Consider the following 19,832-nt stretch of genomic DNA (forward strand, 5'->3'; position numbering starts at 1 on the left):
AAATAAAGATTTACCTCCAAGTCACATGTATAATCAAACAGAATTGTAGGAGGCTGAGAACTCAAAGCCCACACTTTGTGGAATTCTATAGTCAAAAGTACATACAAGAGAAAAAATCTATTTTCAAATTCTTTGGAAAGTAGATGTTGATATCTTACAGGCTATCAGTAAAGTTTAACATCAAGATCAGTCACTTCCAACTTTAAATGAACAAAATTGGATTAATTGGGTAACTAATTACCAGGGGTAAAAAAGTAACTAGGATACAATTCAATGTTTTATTGCTCCTTCCTGAACCAATTTTTCACAGCAACAGTAAATCTGTTGCAATTTAATAACAGCAACAAAATGTAATTTTCATTGATTTACTTACTTAACATACTGTGTGAAATACTATGCTTGTAAAGCAATAGAAGGTAAGGCATACTTTCACTGTCATGGATCAGATAAGAAAAATGGCCCAAGGCAGGAAGAGTTTTTGTCTCCCTTAAGGTCATATTTGAATACAAGTTGACTATTGATAACTTGAACCAAATTTCTCATCATGCTCATCAAGTACAATTCAGTACTTCTACAACCCAAAATACTGAACTTAAGCAGCTGTGAAAGTGGCATGAACTCTGTAGCAGTAATTCGACATTCAATTTATCTTTCTGAAACCCATCAAATTTACATGACAGCACTTGGACTTCTCTTGGTGGTTTCCTTTGTTTTAATGTGATTATATTCCAATTCACAACATCATTTAGAAATATAACAAACTGTGCCCATGAATGACACTGGACACTAATTTCTCACTTACTTTCAATTATTTGCTCAACTCCAAATAACTTGAACTCCCAGGGAAGGTATGAATCACCAAGAGTCAATTTAACCTTTGAGTCAGAGTACATGCAACAACTGCTATAAGTATGTTGTGAATTAGGTGTACAATATCTTAGTCAACTGTCCTCTTGCCACAGGTGAATAGCAGTGACCACTAATTTTCCCCCCTGTTTCCCCCTATTTTTGCTTAACTCCTAAAGGTTCAAGCTCTCAATGACTTAAAGCCTCTTTCAGCTTTGCTACTTTAGAGGCGACTGTGTGTATAACAACTGTAGTATATATGTTTTCTTGCCAGTACATTCTGCAATCTTATGAAAAACTAGGCTACAGTTCACTCACAAGGGAAAACACAATCTGGCTTTTGAGCTCTTGCTGAAGAAACAAGACCAAAGAACTAGAAGTCAATGCTGCCCGATCAGAAATTAGAACTCACGAAGTGCTAGCGTCCTTACAGCAGAAGAACAGAGGAACACAACCCTTGCGTTACATTCGTCTTAGCATTGATTGAAAATAATGAATTTAGTCCTCATCAAACCCCGCAAATTTTTCTTATTCCTTACAGTTTTTGTGAGATACTTAACAAGTATGAGTGCTTCAATCCTGGCTAAACAGCAGAATACCCGGCCACTTTGGTCCGCCTCACTTACGAGTGTCGAGAGGCTTTGAAGATCGAGGCCTAACAAAATAGACTCACAAGTAAATGTAAATAATGTTGGCCGACCAACATTTAGACATTCGACAAATGGTTAGATTGCACTAAAAAAGAGCAATTTTAAATTTGTCTTGAGTCATACATCACTCCTTTCATTTTCACGGGCGATGAAACTTCAATTAAAAAGTGGTTATTGAGACGTAAGGGAAAAGCAAACTAACGGTCAAACTCTTCTTTCGATTTACGAAAAAAAACTCATCGTGAAAGCCGAAGAAGCAACAGTCGTAACCTAAGTAGGGTTAAATATAGGTGTTATATACCTTAGAAGCTGTTGCTTGTATAACTTTCAAATCTGTTCGATTAAAGAAGAAGTAAAGAATAATTTTTACGGCAAGCCTTGTCCACTATTCCACGAAGCCCGCACGTCCGCCATCTTAGATAAAGTGAGCACGTGAGAGAGATTTAGGATGAATGACTAGATGGTATTCTCAGGCCTCTCTCTTCTCATTGATTGAAGGGGCGCAAAATTCAAACTTTTTTACCGTCGTTTCCATCGGCAGAAATATTGGACAAGATAGCGGCCGCGCTTGCGCATTTCGTCCATAATGGCGTCCAAATAATATAAGAAACTGTATGGAGATTTGTAAAATTTCTAAAGAATATAACAATCAGGAGCTCATGGTCCCGTCTGCTCTCGATCGAGATATATTCAGTACTGATTCTGTTATTCATCAAACCTCACAGGGACTCGATAAATAAAAACCACTTACTTCCCGAGCCAGTTCTTTTGTCATTGATTATTGACCTAGGACATCATGTGATACAGTTCTTCAAAATCCGTCGTTCTCCATCCCAAACACTCGCCTATTACAGGAAAGTGCATCAATAAAGTCAACTGCTCTCGATCGAATTGACTGCTATAGAGTTCGAAGCGTCCAAATATCCTGTAAAATTGTCATTTCCTCCCATCAAAAAAGTTCCCAACGCGCCAGGATATCTCTTATTTTCCATGTTGAGTAAGTGACAAGACGCCATGTTGAAAACTATGACTGAAATAGTTAAACACGAGCAACGCTGATCTTCGAATCGTCGGCCATATTTGTTTATGTTCTTGCAGGGAAATAAATAAGTTCTCGGTCCTTTTCGGAATAAAAATATGCCAGGCATTGAATGCAAATTCAGTAGTCTTAGCGCGAAAATTAAATTAAAGAAAATCAAAATTCTGACATCATGTCATCGCTCTGCCTCGAAAAATCCCAAAGATTTGCTTGCAGGTCTTCTTTTCTTTTTCTTTTCATCAAATAGAAGATCTGCGGTGCTCAAATTCTATAAGTCATGATACGAAACACTCTTCTTTGCAGATCGAGCCGTGATCGCCGGTATATTGAATTCTCTTGATATTCTATTGTTCCGGAGTGTAATACGATATACCGCTGATAATTGTTAGCGGGCTCGAAATGTCCTTGATTTCTGGCGATGTTCCATGAGCGCAAACAGTGCTTTTGACTGATTTTTTTTTTCTTAATTCCGTAAACGCCAACCTTTCCAATTCACTATTTCTAGCTTTTTCTTTAATTTTTTATGAGCTGTATATCATAGCCTTTGAAGAAAAAAAAAATCAAGGGCAAGTTTGCTTTTGCTCCTCTCCTTTGAAAGAGGCGATTCTATTCTATGAACATTTAAATTTTTTTACGATTGTTTAATAGAAAATCTAGTCTTGCACTTGTTATGCAAATAAGTTCAGAGGATTATATACCTACCACAAGTGTGACAGGACAGATGTTGACACGTATATAGAAGTGGTGAGCACCTGCACTGAAAAGGTGCTCGCTTAACGGCAGCACATATACTAAAATGGAACGATACAGCTACATGGTCCAAAATGGAAAATGGGGCAAGCTCTTCTCTGCGAGAGGGCTTAAAGGGGGAAGAAGAGGAGGAGAAGAGGGGAAGAAAAGGGGTTTCCGCGGCGCGCAAAGTAGAGATGCCCATAATCTTGTGGCGCACATCACACCTCAATCCTACTGATTCGACATATATTGCCCATAATAAGTTTGTGAATTGTTATCGCCTAAATTTTCTATAATTTATTCAGGACTAGCAGGAAGAATCGAGTAAAATTGCGACGGATCTAGCGAAAGTTTGTCAAGTACGACGAACTAATGAGCTTCACCGTTACGACAAAGCACCGTCACTTTAGTGGAGAAAATTGGTTTTGCTATATGATGTCTTGTTTTTTTGTATATATCTTTGTTTTTTTAAATTTGTTTTTGTTTTTGTTTTCTCGTTTTGTATTTATCAATAACAACAACGTTCGAAGTTTGCTTGAGCCTTTTCTTTCTACACGAACACATTAGGGAGAATTTGATTTGTTTGCGTCTGCCTCAGCTTTTCTCTCTCGCAGTCACTACTCCCTTGGTACTTGAACCGGTGCCTTGGGACAATATCGCCTCCCTCGAAATTGGGTATGTCCCTCTGAAGTCATTGGTTTTGAATACACGCGACAGGTGTAGACCTTCCGCACCTCTTTGACTTGCGCTCGCCCTTCTGCCTCTGCCTTTTGCGTCCGCCATTCTTGAAACTTTTGACTGAGGTGGTTCCAGGGACAACACTAACCTCCGGACTTGACGTTGACCAGGATAGTGCAGCGGAAGAAGGTGCTTTCGTGGTGTCAAGAGTTGACTCGGTTTTACTGTTTTTGGAACCGAAATGGTCGCTGTCACTGCTGAATTATATGGGGGATTTCCTCGGCTGACTGAGGCAAGATCAGGAAAATATGGGTTTATTGTCAACGCTTCCCTCGGGTAAATGCCAGCTTAGAGGCTATAAAGGAGCAAAGAATGAGAAGATGACAAATGTCCACATTGGACAGCTGGCCAATGAGGAAAGCGTTGGATTGAAAAGTTCGTCGTTGTCAGTGCCTGACTCCCTGCACCGCCGTTGTCAGCGTAGGCTTCTTCCTCGCCACCGTCGTCGATGTCGCAGGGGTGGCGACAGTATGTGCACGCCATTTAATTGCAATCTGTATATGTCGCCTAGATCAGCCCCGTTGGAAGGGGTATCTACACGAAGGAGAAATCGTATAAACCTTCCGGTGTGCAATGTACCTTTTTCTGCAGTTGGTTTTTTTTGGCGATAATGAACAGTAAAGTAACTTAAGTGGTTAAGCAAGACGTATAGGGGAAATTGTAAACTGAAAAAAAAAATTAAACTTCCTTCAGTAGTTTGTTTGCTGAGATTGACATTTTTCAATCACTTGTGACCAATTCTCTCTTTTTCCTCATAATGTTCACTCTTCATTTTTCATTTTCCGTTACCGTAAACGTTATATGCAGCAAGCTGTAAAAGGGTACCTTTCGAGCCACTAAGTTTAAAATGTCATGTTTCACATTCCTTTTCCAGTGCCGCGAAATAACTCAGCTTACATCTCTAAGGCCGCACAACCAGTGACTTTTAAAATTTTGATTTAACGGAAAAGGTTCGTGGAATACAGCAAGACGGCAGTCAAAGGAGATATCGACTATAAAACTAGATAAAGGTTAGGTGACCAACAACAAAAAAGTGGAACGCTGTCCGAGAAAAATTGTTATTTTATTCAAAGAGCATGTAGCCATCCAAACGGGCGCTTGTCGGATTTACAAAATGCCCAATTACGAAGCCTTTTAAATGTGTTAAACCTCTTTTTAAATAAGCTAACGACCACATGATTGGAAAATTTGAAATATCAATAAACTCAATACTTTATCAAGGTGTGCCTTGCAAGAGTTCTTGTGGAATAATAATAATAGCTTCAGTAGGCCTTCTTGTCATACTTTGGAGCTATTTTCGTTCCCCAAAGACAGACAAAAATGGACGGGTCATAGGCATTTTCCTGGCAGCACTCGAGAACTGCTCCATTAGGTCGCGGGTTGAGCTTTGATCCACAACAGATACCAGAGTGAGGATCGTACGGGACACCGCCACAGAGTGAATACACACGGTTTTTATTGCAAAAGTGGGTCTTGTAGTTGTAAGGGGATTGGGCACAACACTTTGTGTCTTTTCCACCAACTCGCTGTTGAACTGTTCCATTACAGCACAAAGAGCTGGCAAGATCATAGGGCTTTGTGCCACCACATAATGACGTAATGGTGTCATTGTAACAGAAATAAAGACTGGGATCGTAGCTTTCTTTACCGCAGCATTTCGAAAGTTGTCCTCCCAGTTTGGGTGTCACGGTGTCAGCACAACACTTCTGGGTGTCCAAGTCGTACCGAGCGTTGTTACAAAGAGGAGTAACTTGACCATTCGTGCAGAAGAAGCGGTTACTTGCATATGCTTTCTTCCCACAGCACTCTGTGCGGTTTCCGCCAAAAAGTGGATTTAGCTGGTTGTCACAACAAGTAGACTTCAAAGTGTCGTACTTTTTCTTCTCGCACAAGGTGTAGATCTTCATGTTTTCGCAGAAGTAAAACCGAGAGTCGTAACTCTTCGCCCCACAGCACTGCGCGGTAAGCCCCCCATCACGGGTAACGGGCATGTCTCCACAGCAGATGAAGGAGATAGGGTTGTATTCATGACCTCCGCAGCGCGGGTATGTCTTCACGCCGGAACAGAAAGACTTAGAGCTATCGTAACTGCTGGTCGCACAGCACTGGGCGTAGTTTCCACCAGTGCGAGGTTGAACATTACCAGCACAGCAAAGGTGAGATAGAGGTGCGTAGGTGCTGTTTCCGCACTTTTGAATTATCTTCCCTTCCAAACAGAAATGCGAATAAGAATTATAACTCTCTTTCCCACAGCATCTAGAAAGGAGTCCTCCCTTTTGCAGAACAACTGTTCCATTGCAGCACTGCGAGGTATCTGGTACGTATGCAGCTTGGCCACACTTCTGGTACTTCTTTCCTCCGTGACAGAAATATGTTCTGTGGTCGTACAAGTTGTTGACACAGCATTTTGCGTAAGGAGAAGGGATCTGTCCATAAGTGGCCAGTGTACCGCCGCAGCAAGTGGACTTGACGGGATCATACGGGCTGCCTTCACATAAGTAGATGATCTTTTCGTTATGGCAGAAGAATAACTGACTGAAAATTGGTTAAAATATGTTTGAGTGAGAAAGGCAGTTACAAAAACTGATATTAATGAGAGGATGTGATGTCTTTCTAATAATTACGGAACTCGTAACCAAACTAATCAGTACATTTTCCAATCCGTGAGCCAAGATTCATGAGGCGCCAAGGAATTGTGGCTAAATACCTAGATTGATTACAGTTTTTGAAATTTATTGGTACTTAGAAAATCTAGCTATTTGTTAAGCAAGAAGGGATAGTGTACTTTTTTTTTTAGAGCGGCTATTCCTAGAAATCATGATAACAATACTAGAAGTCGTGTTGAGGCTTTATACTTCTTAATGTACCTGTTATAGCTCTTTTTTCCGCAGCATTTCGTATTGTTTCCTCCATCGTTCAATACTACCTCGCCTTTGCAACACAAGAAGGCAGCAGGGTCGTAGGTTTTGTAGTTACACCGCTGATAAACTGTGCCGCCGTGACAAAATGAAATCCGCGAATTAAAAGCTTGATTACCGCAGCAGTCAGAGTCTCGTGGACCGTAGTTAGGGCCAATTTTTCCACCACAACATTGTTCACTGACGAAAAAGTGACAGAGGTTATGAGGTTCAAAACAACAACAAATTAAAAGTGTAATAAATATTCGCTCCTTATTCGTCCTCCCTTGCTCCGTGATCCCGTCACGAACGTGGGAAAAAAAAAGTCCTGTCTCAGCAAAATGTAATCCGAAGGTCAAAGGGTTCGATTCCTTCTAGAGGCTCCTAATTTTTTTTTGTCCAACACTCCTGATGTTGTCAGAACACATGTTTCCCCTTTTCATTGCCGAGCTCAAAGGTTACCATACAGCTCCTATGATATATGATGAATCTTCCTCTCACTTTATATCTGAGAAGAGCCCACCACTCGACCTGGAGATAACTAAGTGCATTTAGGGGTCTATTTGTGCGTAATATCCTCTAACTTGTCCTATAGTTTGGCTGACAAGCAATTCTATATCGCCCTGGATATAAATCTTGTCTGTGTAAGAGTGGGACCTTGGCTTGATTACTTTGATTTTCATTATGAGTAGCAACAAACATTTTTATCTTAAACAATACTGTACGCTTCCCTACCTTAAAGGGTTGTATATTTTACCACTGCACTTGTGCAACACTGTTTTGTTAGCATGGCAAAAATAATCCCTTGAATCGTAGTTCACATAGCCACAGCACTTAGAGTAATGACCACCGGCTAGATGAAGGACTTTGTTGTTACAGCAGGACTGGGTGCTAGGATCATAAGCTTGGCCGCCGCATTTGGGGTGTACCACATCACGGTAACAGAACTCGTAGTGCGTATTGTAGACTGATTTTCCGCAACAACTGGCGTACCGGAGGGGAATTTTACCCAGGGGAATGGAAGTACCGGCACAACAGAGGTCCCCGAGGGGATTGTATGGGCTGTTGGCACACAGTGCATACAATTTATTATTACTGCAAAAGAACTTGTCTGGGTGGTAGCTTTTTTGACCACAGCAGCGAGAGGTTGAACCGGCGCGCTGGACAAGATATTTATTGCAACATTGGTATGTGCCTGGGTTGTATTGCTGCTGCTGGCATCGACCGTAGATAACTTTGTCGTAACAGAAGTTTATGCGAGAGTCGTAAGAGGTGTTAGCACAGCATTTGGCTGCCAGTCCTCCAATACGTGGCTGTTGACTGCCAAGGCAACAGAGCGTCACAGCAGGGTTGTAGCTTTTCTTCTCACAGAGAGGATAGACTTTTGATTGAAGACAAAAGTAGCGGCTATCGTCATAGCTGAGATGAGCACAACACTTCGCCCTCGAGCCTCCTACACGCGACGTCACTTGTCCATTGCAGCAAATGAAGCTGGATGGATTGTACTCAGTCTTGCCACAAAAAGTATACACTTTGTCTGAGTGGCAGAAGTGGGTCAGAGAACTGTAACTGTACCGCGAACAGCAGCGTGCAGCAGCACCACCAAGTCGGGATACTAAGTAATTCTCACAGCACATGTGCGTGGAGGGATCATAGCTGTTGGCATTGCACTTCAGGAAGACATGGCCACTGTTGCAGAAGTATGAAACGGGATCGTAACTGTGGGCACCACAACACTTGGCGTCCTTGCCGCCAACTCGAGGAACAACCTTCCCACTGCAGCACTGCTGACGGGTGGGGTTGTAAGGACTACTTCCACACTTACTGTTGTAAAAGAAGGAGACATTTTTTTTTTTACATTAAAGAACTTAGACCTGATAGTATTACTTGAAGTATAATTTATAATTTGTATTTTCGTGGAGATCTTTTCAAAATTTGCCGCGAAGATGTGTTATGTTTTTTTCGATGTTAGAAGTTTCACACTCTCTTGATCACGTAACTATTTTACCAATATTTTAAGAACAATATTGATCCTGACAAGAGGGTTGTAAGGACTGATTCTACGCTAACTATGTAAGAAAATGCGAAACTCTACTTCGAGAGTTGAATCCTGTCATCGTTGTCTGTAAGGGCCGATGTTATGATTCTAAAGAAGTTTAACAAAATTTGCAATGTACTCACATTAATGAATTTTTCAAAGATGCTAGACTTTTTTTAAAGAGTAAAAGAAGTCTAGCATAAATTACTTGGAAAACAAACCTCCTACTCTTAAAAGTGCTACGAAACATTGATGACGAGTGAAATTCTATTCTGTCTAGATTTCAATCATCTCCGGAGCCTTGGGCGATGGAAAACATACAATTTTGCCAGAGCTTAAAAGGATAAGCATACGATTTAAAAAGCATTATTTCTTCTATGAATAAGTCAATGAAAACCCCATCGTACAACTCCTAAACGGCTAAAAGCAAACGTAAGTTTTCGCATCGTCAAATTGTGTTATATCATCTTCCTCTATTACATTGTGAATTCTATGTGAAACCTTGGAACCATGACTTTAAAAAACGTTGCCATCGTAACTTCGAAATTTCATTAGCGAAACTACAAACGAGCACAAACCTTTAAAGTCAAAATTAGTATTTTGTCACTCATGACATTATGTAAGAAATAGAAAGTCGTAAGGAAGTCCATGTCAGTACTATAACCCAGGCCGCGGTTGTTCGAAGGTCGGATAACGCTATCCACTGGATGTCGGTGGATGACACTATATGTTTTGCTATGACTTACTTGCTGGATGACGATTTATCCTTTGGATAGCGTTATCCACCCTCTATACAACTGGGCCCATATTGGTACGTTTCCTTACGGAAGCCAAAGACTGGTCGTGGCATGATGAATTTTGGAGCTTACGCATATCACTCAATATATCGTAACAAGAAAAGAGGGATTCTAGTTTCTTTTAGCTCCATATCTAACTTAGCTATCTTTCATTTAAGTCACACTCAACGTTCCATCATGTACTTACTTGTAAACAACTCCGCTGGCGCAAAAAGCTAAGAGCTGGTTATAGCTGCTTCTACCACAACACCCGGCTTGCAATCCACCCGTCCGTGCAGCAATCACAGAATTGCAACAAATCTGGCTAACTGGATTGTAAGGCTTCTTTCCGCACAAGGGAACGATCTTACCTCCATGGCAGAAGTATTGCCTGCTGTCATAACTTCTAGTGAGGCAGCAAGCGGTAAAGCTACCACCAATCTTAGGAACTACGCGCTTGTTGCAGCAAAGGCTCCTGGTGGGATTGTAAGGGGACAGGCCACATTTAGCGTACACCTTTTGGCTGAAACAGAACTCAGTGCGTGAGTTATATGGACGTTTGTAACAGCAGCTGGCATAGTGGCCGTAACCACCCCGAGGTGCCACGAGGTTCCCACAACAGAATGACGTCTGGATATTGTAGGCATTTCCGCCACACTTTTTGTAGATCTTGCTTCCATAGCAGAAGTAGTAGCGTGAGTCATAGCTTTTTATGCCGCAGCATTTGCCTTGCTTTACTCCGTACTGAGGACATAGGTTACCATTGCAACATAGGAAGTGATCAGGGTCGTATATTCTGTTACCACATTTGGGAACAATGGTGCCTCTGTGACAGAAATTGGTGGACGAGTCATATGCCTTCTTCTCACAGCATCTCGCATATTTACCACCGGGACGAGTGTAGAAGTTGTTCTGGCAGCAAATGTAGGTCAAAGGATTGTATGTTTTCTTGAAGCATTGAGGATAAATGTACTGATTGAAGCAAAAATAACTGTGAAGCAGAAAAATAAAGAGGACTATGAATGCAGTTCGTTTAATAAAAAATTCAAGGTATTAAAGTCATAAAAAAGTAGGAACTACACACGGAATTGACATTTATCCTGTAGAAAATGTGGAAACAGATGATATGATTATTGCTACTGCAAGGAGGAAATCAGTGGAGACAAAAAGGTCAAAGCCTCAGTGTCGATAGCCTCCCGAATAACGACATGCATTATGGTTCATTAATGACACAATCCAAGGAAATTTACTTCCCAGATTTTCGCAAGATCTCATAAATGAGGTGCTAAAAAGGAAATAGTTAAAAAGAATTGAAGAGAAAAGTTTAATCGTTATGTTTTGATATCTCAATGGTCGAGTATTTAGAAGCGTGGTTAGAACCTTGCACTTGAAACATTTGGTATCAACCAGAGTCGATCTAAGACGGAAACGCGGAGTAACATTGGTACACTAAGAAATATCCTTGGAGGAGCTGGGAGTTTCGTCCTTGCGGAATTGCTATATCGTACGTAACCCCACCTCCCCCCCTCCCCCCCCCCAAAAAATTAACAGACAAACAAAACAATAAATGAAATAATATCCATAAACATATACAACTGCTACCTCAATAAGTTCGACTCCCTCACCTTCCACTGTCGTAACTTTTATCTTTGCAGCATTTGGTACTTTGTCCACTAACGAGAGGTCTGATTTTGTTTTCGCAACAGATAAACGACTGAGGGTTGTAAGCACTATTGTGGCACTTTGGGTACACTTTCCTTTCGAAACAAAAGTTTCGTTGGCCGTCGTAACTCTTGGTGTGACAACATGTGCTATACTGACCGCCTACACGAGGGTTTACCACTCCATGACAACATTTCTGGGTAACTGGATTGTAGGTCAGTTTGCCGCAGAGTGGGTAGATAAGTCTTCGGTAGCAGAAGAAGAAGCGGGAGTCGTAGGTATGAATCCCACAGCACTTTGCGTGATCGCCGCCAACTCGTCTGACAACGTGTCCCTCACAGCATTTAAAGTAAAAGTCTAAGAGAAGAGAAACAGAAACTTTTTAACCCTTTACATCCTAAACATCAGTATACATATTCTCTATATTGTTCTCTATACATTTGCTAAGGTGATGACAAAGAGAGTCTGTTTATCAATCAAGAGCCTCTTTCATTGGTAATTATTCCTTCTATTCTCGTGACCTTAATACACCGTTCCGTCAAAAGCGCAAAGGTTTTTCAGCTTTAGAGACCTACCTATTAAGAATTCTGACCAAATCTCGCCAAACTTTTTTGAAAGCCCACTCTCCTGATCTTACTTTTGATGTCAGAATGAATGGTGATATAGCTGAGTTACACGTCAAAAAACTTGCTCAAGGGATCAGTGTATGGTTGAACAAGATTTTCTCCTCGATCATTTTTGCCAATTTACGCGCAAACTCCGAAAAAAACCTCACTTTGCCTTGTTAAGAGTTGTAGTGTGAACGAAGTCACGACTAAAAAATGCATAACTTCAACTGTCGATAGCAACAAGAGGTTGCCGAATAGGGAGTATCTGTTACTTTATTCCTAAAAAGGTTCCTATTGTAGATCCGTGGGATATTCATGCGAATTTCCTTTTTTCGTCCACTGGTAAACCAAGCACAAAATCATTTAGCACCACACTCATTCAAACATTATGAATCCTTCAACTCTGAGTACAACACAACTGAGTCTTAAAAAGAATTAAGTTTTTGTTTTCAAAAGACAAACATTACTCTCTTTCCTATGGCTACAAAATTTGACCGATATCATTGCATGGAAGGAATTGCCACCAAAGATAAGCAAGTGAATCAGCTCTGCTCAGTTACTTCGCCAATACGCTTCTTGAACCAAATAAGAAATACAATTTTGGGTCCAATCTTGAAATGGACCAATACGGATTCCTGTGGACTCGCTTATTCTCAATCAAATTTCCAACACCTTGATTTTTTTGTTCACGAGTTTAGATAAACGTCCATCATGAAATTTCACTGTCTTCATACATTTTCTAGTTTTTTTACTTTCCAGAAATCTTTACTAACAAAATAGAGCCCACACAGATAACAGTATTAGACGAACCAAATACACTCTCTTGCCATCCGCAATATTGCAGAATTAATTCCTTTTGAGGATCCTTATAATAGTGACCTAAACTATGTCTAATTATTTGTTAGAAATAACGATTGATTAAATTGGCTCCCACTCTGTCATAAGAAAATATTCTTGATAGTAGCAATGCAACGATCATTTGAATGCATAACATAACACTGGCACAAATATGAAGGGTAGGAATAACACTTAAGTTGATGAGAAAAATTTCGCCGTCATCGACGAAAATAAATATGAGAAGGGGAACTAATCACTTAGGTTCCTTTGAAACTTAACGCGTGCCTCTTGTTCTGCACGTTAGTGAGTTTTTAATAGAATGTCATCTTGTTTTGAACCTTCTTTGCAATGTAATTAATCAAGGCGTCCTTTCGGATGCTGCTCTCTATCTCCTTCAAAAAATCACGTTTTTCAATGCAAAAACAGGTGTCATATCGTTTTCTCAGTACCACGCCTAATACAGACATATACGTGGTCAAGATTTGTCTTTTGTTTAAAGTTCGATTTGAGAAAAATTGCTGAGGGAAGAGTCATAAGTTTTGCATTTAGTATACAGCCAATTTACTAAATTAAAGTTTCGTGTTATATATTTCATCATTTGACAAAGCTCTTTTCGATTTTACTTCACAACAACTTTCCAATTGAAAAAGTCATCGAAAAACAAATTAATCAAACTGTGATGATAAGCTGTGACATTGTCATAGTAACAAAGTAAAGCAGGCACTATCTGAGTTTCCTTTTTTCGAAACGAAGAACACTACATCAGAAATTTGGAAAAGAATTGTAAAATCAGGGGATTAATTTTACTTTGACAGAAGAAATAGAGACAAGCTCTTGTAGGTAGAAACAGGAAACTGGGGAAGGAATCAAGTGAAAAAATAATTTCAGAATCGTAAGGGGTTACTGTCATTGACCGTGGGAAATGACAAGGTAATTTAGATAAAATTTTATAATGCTATCGTAGCTCACCTTTCAGGAATAAAGATACGTTCAATTTGCAAAATGACATAATCTTACCTAAGTGTCTGAATTTACTCATCACCTGACTTCCAACATTTGAACTTGTTACATCTTTCGCTGCGAGTAAGACACCCAAAGACACGGTTATCACCGATACAAACAACATTTTGTGTTCAGCTGAGCCAGCCAGCTAAAGTCTTTGGAAATGCTGCCCAATGGGTCTCTTTTATAACAACACAAGACTGTCATTTTTTTCTAGTAAGAGATAAGAACATGAAATATGACCTCTTGGGAGTTAAGTGGTCCAGACAAAGCCATAGACGTTAGCAATGAAATACATAACAATAATAAATGTACTTGTACAGCTTGGGTACACGGAAAATGAGGGCGTGAAACTCTTTTTCAATCTGGGTTATGTCATTAGTAGCTTTCTTTCTCGTGCAAAATGGATAATATCGTTAAGTCGAATATCCATTTAATTCATAGCATTTGGATCGTTGAATTTTTGGAATTCACCATATGTCACTGAATTCCAGCAATAACATTATTTTTCTTCTTTAGGAGAAGTTTTTTACAAATTCTTTAATAAACTAAAATTGAAATACAGACAAAAACTTGAAATAAATTCAGAGACCCCTTTTTCTTGTGTATTCGACCTTTTTCTGTCATATTGGTTGTAATGCGGCTCAGTAGATGTATCAAGCACGATGGCAAATATTTTAACAGAAAATGCAACATTTTTCCATACCGTTTATAGACGCTAGAAATAACTAGCCATGTCGATCACAACTTGTTGCGAGATATTATGCAAAAAAAAGATGGAGGAACCTTCTATCGGGTGAGAATTTTCCGAGAATATCGCAAAAGTTTTCCGTATCATAAAAAGCGTGGTGTAGACAGAGAACTAAATGTTAATAATACAATATATACGTGTATTTGTCTGTCGGTAGCTTTGGTTTCACAAAACTTCAGGGGGTTGAACGTCTTCTCTAGTAATGACGTCATGAGCAGTTTTCTTCCTTCAACGGCAAGAGCTAATATTGTCAGTCGTATATCTACCTAAAACGTCATGATTATTCACTACGGTAAATATTTTGAATCTCACGCGATTGAGATGCATTTCTCTAGCTGACCTTTTAATATATTGCCATTACCCTTAGTGATGAAAGTTCTCGAACGATATATTCTTGTGACCTCTTATGACGAGACTTACGAATATATTGTATTATTAACATTTAGTTCTCTGTCTACACCACGCTTTTTATGATACGGAAAACTTTTGCGATTTTCTCGGAAAATTCTCACCCGATAGAAGGTTCCTCCATCTGTTATAAAACCATTAAGTTTTCCACCTTTAATTTATTGCCAGAAAAGTTAAAAAAATTTAAGGAAACGGAAGCATTACTTGCAGATATACGTTTTCCTTGTTGACTGATTCATGCAAAAAAAATGTATCAAAAATTTTGCAAACAGTTCATTTTGATTATTTCAAACTTTTCTCGAAAAAACAGGGAAAGGAATTTTCCAAGAAACCTATTGAAATCTCATGAGAGATTTCAGGCATGATCATCTTAAAAGCATGGTTTACTTATAAAGGGCGATAGAGATTGTGCTTGCGATTAAATTAGCGACTGATTTGATGAATTACCGGCCGCAATGAAGTCTGTTTAAAGTAGAAGATGGAAAAGTTTTGCTTGTATGTTGCTTTGTGCACGCACATTTAACGCTTTAAAAAAACTTTCTGTAGGTTAAATGATACCATGCAATGCAATATTGCGTGTAACCGAAGGTAAAAGAACAAAAACAGAATCTACCCCAGTGAAGCAACATTTCACCTGAGGAATGAAGACTAATCAAAATCGAGGGATACTTCAGAAGAAAAAAGACAAAAAAACTGTACTATAAGATTTGGCGTGTTGTATTCTGGCGTGTCAAGTTCGTTTCAAAAATGGAGCTAAAAGCAACTGAAAGGGAAGCTATTCTTGATTTTCGTGCCGGTTCCCAAACAGGTCATCTATAATCATTTATCATCAGAATTCTGCAACTGAAACACTCAGATTGAAATGTCGAGTCATGTTGCGTTAAACCTTGAGTCTTGACAACTACCTTGCAATTAAAAAATGCTCGGCAGGTCATTTGTGAGATTAAGGTTTCTTTTCATAAAGCTTACTAAGTACTTCCCTTTTTATGTACTTTTACGATTCAGTCATTGTTTTCCTTCTTTTTCTCGGCTGAAATACCTGAGACGGAAGTTGAAACGTAAATTACAAATTAGTTCAGCGCTTTTCTGGAAATCGAGGCGAGTCGAAAATTACAGAAGCTCCACCCAGTGAAAAAAAATTTTAATTATGGAGGAGTTTGGTCAATAAGTATACTTTAATCGTCATAGATGTTTCAATCAATCGTTGTTCATAGTTGTGTTAGGGGAAGAACTATACCTTAAAAAAATGGTTGCTGATGGGAGTTTTTAATTTACAGTTTTTAACCTCACTTGGGACACATTTTGGAATGGAAATTCAAGATTCAAACATAATGTAGCTTTTTTCGTGGTTCAAAATACCGAAACTGCATGATTTGACTTATTAAGAGCTTGAATTTACCTCTGAAGAGACAGGTTAACTAATTCCTTTCCGGGAATATGAACTTTTGTTCATCAATTCTCAATGATTGTCAGTAAAGAGGTTCTCTAGAATTTTTTTGTCTTTAATGAAAACCTAGAAGTAATTGTGTTTTTTAACGCCTAGAATTCATTTATGCCAAATTTATGCAGAAAGGAATGCGAAACAAATACTCGCGTGATAAACACCAACATATTGATGTAAAGCGATCGAGACTTTCGTAATCATCTTAAAAAGCGTCGTGTACCTATTAAGGGCGATAGAGATTGCGTTTTGCTATGAAATGAGAACAAGATTTGATAAATGACCGGCTACGACGAAATACTTTTCAAAATAGAAGACAAAAAAGGAAAAATTAATGATCTCTCACATAATAAGGTTTTTCTTAGCTGGAAAAATGTAGGTGCAGTTCTGCTCGAAAATTAGGTAAACGAACAAACTTTTGTTCAAGTTTTTGTGCTTGTGTTTTTTTTTTACAGTGATGTGAAATAATTCCATATAGCCGTAAGATCGAAAACAAAGATATTCTGCTATCGATTGCTCTGTCGTGCAGCTATGCGCATAAATATAAATTCTTTTCACCTGAGCACTGATTCTTGTTTACCGTCGAGGAGTAATTACATATTGTTAAAAACCTATTCTTAGGATTCGTGATGTCAGCAAGCTCGTGACGGGAATTCCTTTTAAATTATTTTACGTGGAAAAAATATCGAAAACGGTTTCCTTGCAAAAAAGGCGTTTTAATGTCTTTTAAAAAATGGAGCTATTTCCATTATTTGGATAGATCGCAGGGGATATGTTTACTGACGCGGTGGTGTTCCCAACCCGGTCAGACTCAAGTTTTTCTAATAAAATCGCTTACTATTGGTCATTACTGAAACACTGAGCTGGAAATGAGTCAAGCCCCGTTAAACTTGTACCATGGCAACTAGCTTTTGTTTGGATAACTTATAAATGGTACGTACGAGAAGAATACTCCTTATATTCATGATAAGCATGTCAAGTTCTTCCTTCGTAAAAAAAGTTAACAAAACAGGTGTTATACTGTTTCTAGCTTTGGGAAGTTATTTTCCTCTTTCCTTTTGCTGAAAGTAGACGAAACACGAGTTGAAAGGTAAATAAAAGTTCATTTTGGCGCATTTTAAGAATTAGAGGGGATGGAAAACCCAATTTTGAGATCCTAATCGCTGTTCTACGTAATGAAAAAATATCAATATTGAAGGCGTGAAAAATAGATTGTCTACGCTCGAAAGCCCACAGATGTTTCCGAAATCACCGTGGATGTTTTTTTGACTAAGAGAGTTTGAAAGATTGTCACACAGTAAAAATGGTTGACGGAAGTTTTGAACTTTCAGTATTTTTTCTTCACTTGGACAGTGTTTCGGAGGACCAGAAGTAATTCAAATAGTAAGCATGCACTCTTTTGCATTGTCTAAATCACGAAACTGCGTGATCTTACGCATGATGTGTTGAAAATATATCGTATTTACCTCTGAGCAGACACCGGATATAGAGATAATTCAAGCGTAAGGTTGATTAATTCCTTTCACGAGAGATATTTGGTCCATAATTATGTCTAGATTGACTTAAAGTTTATCAATGCTTAGTGCGTTGGTGGATAGACTATTTGGAGATAGTGAATGTAAAGGAAAACCTAAAAGCAATTGCGGTATTGCAATATTTGCAGTTAAAAATCTAATACTGTGGTGGGGAGATGTCGAGATTGTGAATAAAATGTACTGATAAATAGTGTAAACTAGAACAAGCGATATCAACCATAACGTAAGCTTGATATGGAGGTTTTAAGTGCTGTACATATAATTTACGTGCTCGCGACTACACCCCCTCAGTGGATGAATTTCAATAAAAAAAGAGAATATGTTATAGTGGGCGCATAAACTTCGATATGCAATTTTTGTTTAGACAACAACGCCTGGCAAAATTCGAAAAGGAATGACGGCTAGTCATGGAGGAGGCTGTGGCGTCAGAGCCTGTTTTAAGTTTTCTGTCTAATTTCTTTTGACAAAAGAAAGACTATATTGGCAGTGATTTTCCTAGCACTTGGAGCGTATTTTAAAAGAAATCTATGGAATGACCTTCAGTGGCTCCAAATGTTTTTCTTAACCTATTTGTTCCATAGTTGTTCAAGAATGGTATTTAGACTAGACTGGAATCAACACAAAAAAAAGAAAAAAAAGTCACCTTAATAAGAGAAATGGCTCTAATGTGATTTGATTTGGTTGTGCATAACGGGTTGTGCAATTAAGATCTTAAACTTTTCCTTACAAACATCTGGCTAACGCTGTTCGAAGTATTGAAAATGACATACAAAATCCATCGGATAAATCTCTATCCGGAGGATAGTACAGTGCGTTTTGTTAGCTCGTATCCGCAAGGTAGGAATTTATCTGTTGGATGGCATGATCTGCCCTTTGGACAACTGCGCCAAGTAGCCCCTTTCTTTTTCAAATAGGCGTTTGCAGTAAGCCAATGTGCAAGGTACAAGGAATGTTCACTTGTCATTGCATTAAACTCTCATTACTGATTCAGGAGAGAATGAATGGAAGCAGAAATATTGCCAGTCAGATCCCGGTACTGGAAGTATTGATAAACGTGTTGCACCGTATGTTACTCGAAATGTTAAGAAGTGGTTGGTGAATTGTAAATGGTTTTATGTTCTTTTTTATTCTTAAGATGTTTCTCAAGGAAAATATAATATCTGGGGATTTCTCTGTGGGAATTTTAATTTCTCAAAAGGAAAAAGATCAACCATTCAACCCAAATACCGCAAAATAAACTCATTTACTTTCAGTGGCATCAAAGCTTTTCGAAATTTTTCTTATTTGCAAACGTAATAAACAATCTCCGTGTTGCTATATTAAATAACACCTTAAGTACTCCAGTTAGTTTATCACCTCCGACTGCAGTTTAGACAGAAGTTTTTATATTTTCGTCAAGGTGCCGTGTCATGTCACTATGGAAAGCGCGGTGTCTTAATGGCTTCCAGAAAATGTAAATATAAGTTGTATCATTATTATTTAACGGTGAACGTATTAATTTGATTGGTTACCGAGACTTTCAATTGCAACCCATTCAAAGATCGTTACTTGAAGACCTTCGACCTCCTCCCGAGTTTCTCCGAATATTTTTTATGAAATCAGTTGAATTTCTCAATTGGATTTGTGACCATTCGCAGAACTTTTGAAGATTTTGGCGTATCGTCGACGATTTCCAAGTAGCAAACTCGGGGTTCAACCAACCTTACGGCGCCGAGGCAATATTTTTAAACTTAATCTAAAGAATAATGATGCGGGGGTTAGCTTAAAAAGCAATCTCTTGAAGTTTGTTTCCTAATATCATAAATTTTTTAATTTCAAAGCCTACCAATATCCCGGTCTTGATGGAAAAAACCCCCAGCTTCTTCTGCAAAA

General features: G+C 38.9%; 2 protein-coding genes across 2 annotated transcripts; both read right to left on the reverse strand.

Annotated features, from left to right (window-relative positions):
• Positions 1-5,267: 5,267 nt before the first annotated feature.
• LOC136279583 (galaxin-like) lies at positions 5,268-5,996 on the reverse strand. Its single transcript, XM_066163524.1, has one exon. The coding sequence runs from the start codon at positions 5,994-5,996 to the stop codon at positions 5,268-5,270; it is 729 nt and encodes a 242-aa protein (XP_066019621.1).
• A 2,158-nt stretch (positions 5,997-8,154) lies between these two features.
• Positions 8,155-13,954, reverse strand: LOC136279584 (uncharacterized). Its single transcript, XM_066163525.1, has 5 exons — positions 13,841-13,954; positions 11,342-11,735; positions 9,925-10,707; positions 8,272-8,726; positions 8,155-8,222 (listed from the first exon to the last, which is right to left on the reverse strand). The coding sequence occupies exons 1-5, from the start codon at positions 13,947-13,949 to the stop codon at positions 8,155-8,157; spliced, it is 1,809 nt and encodes a 602-aa protein (XP_066019622.1). The 5' UTR covers positions 13,950-13,954.
• Positions 13,955-19,832: the final 5,878 nt, after the last annotated feature.

The sequence above is a fragment of the Pocillopora verrucosa genome, chromosome 3 (assembly GCF_036669915.1).
Source record: "Pocillopora verrucosa isolate sample1 chromosome 3, ASM3666991v2, whole genome shotgun sequence".
NCBI classification, from domain to species: domain Eukaryota; kingdom Metazoa; phylum Cnidaria; class Anthozoa; order Scleractinia; family Pocilloporidae; genus Pocillopora; species Pocillopora verrucosa.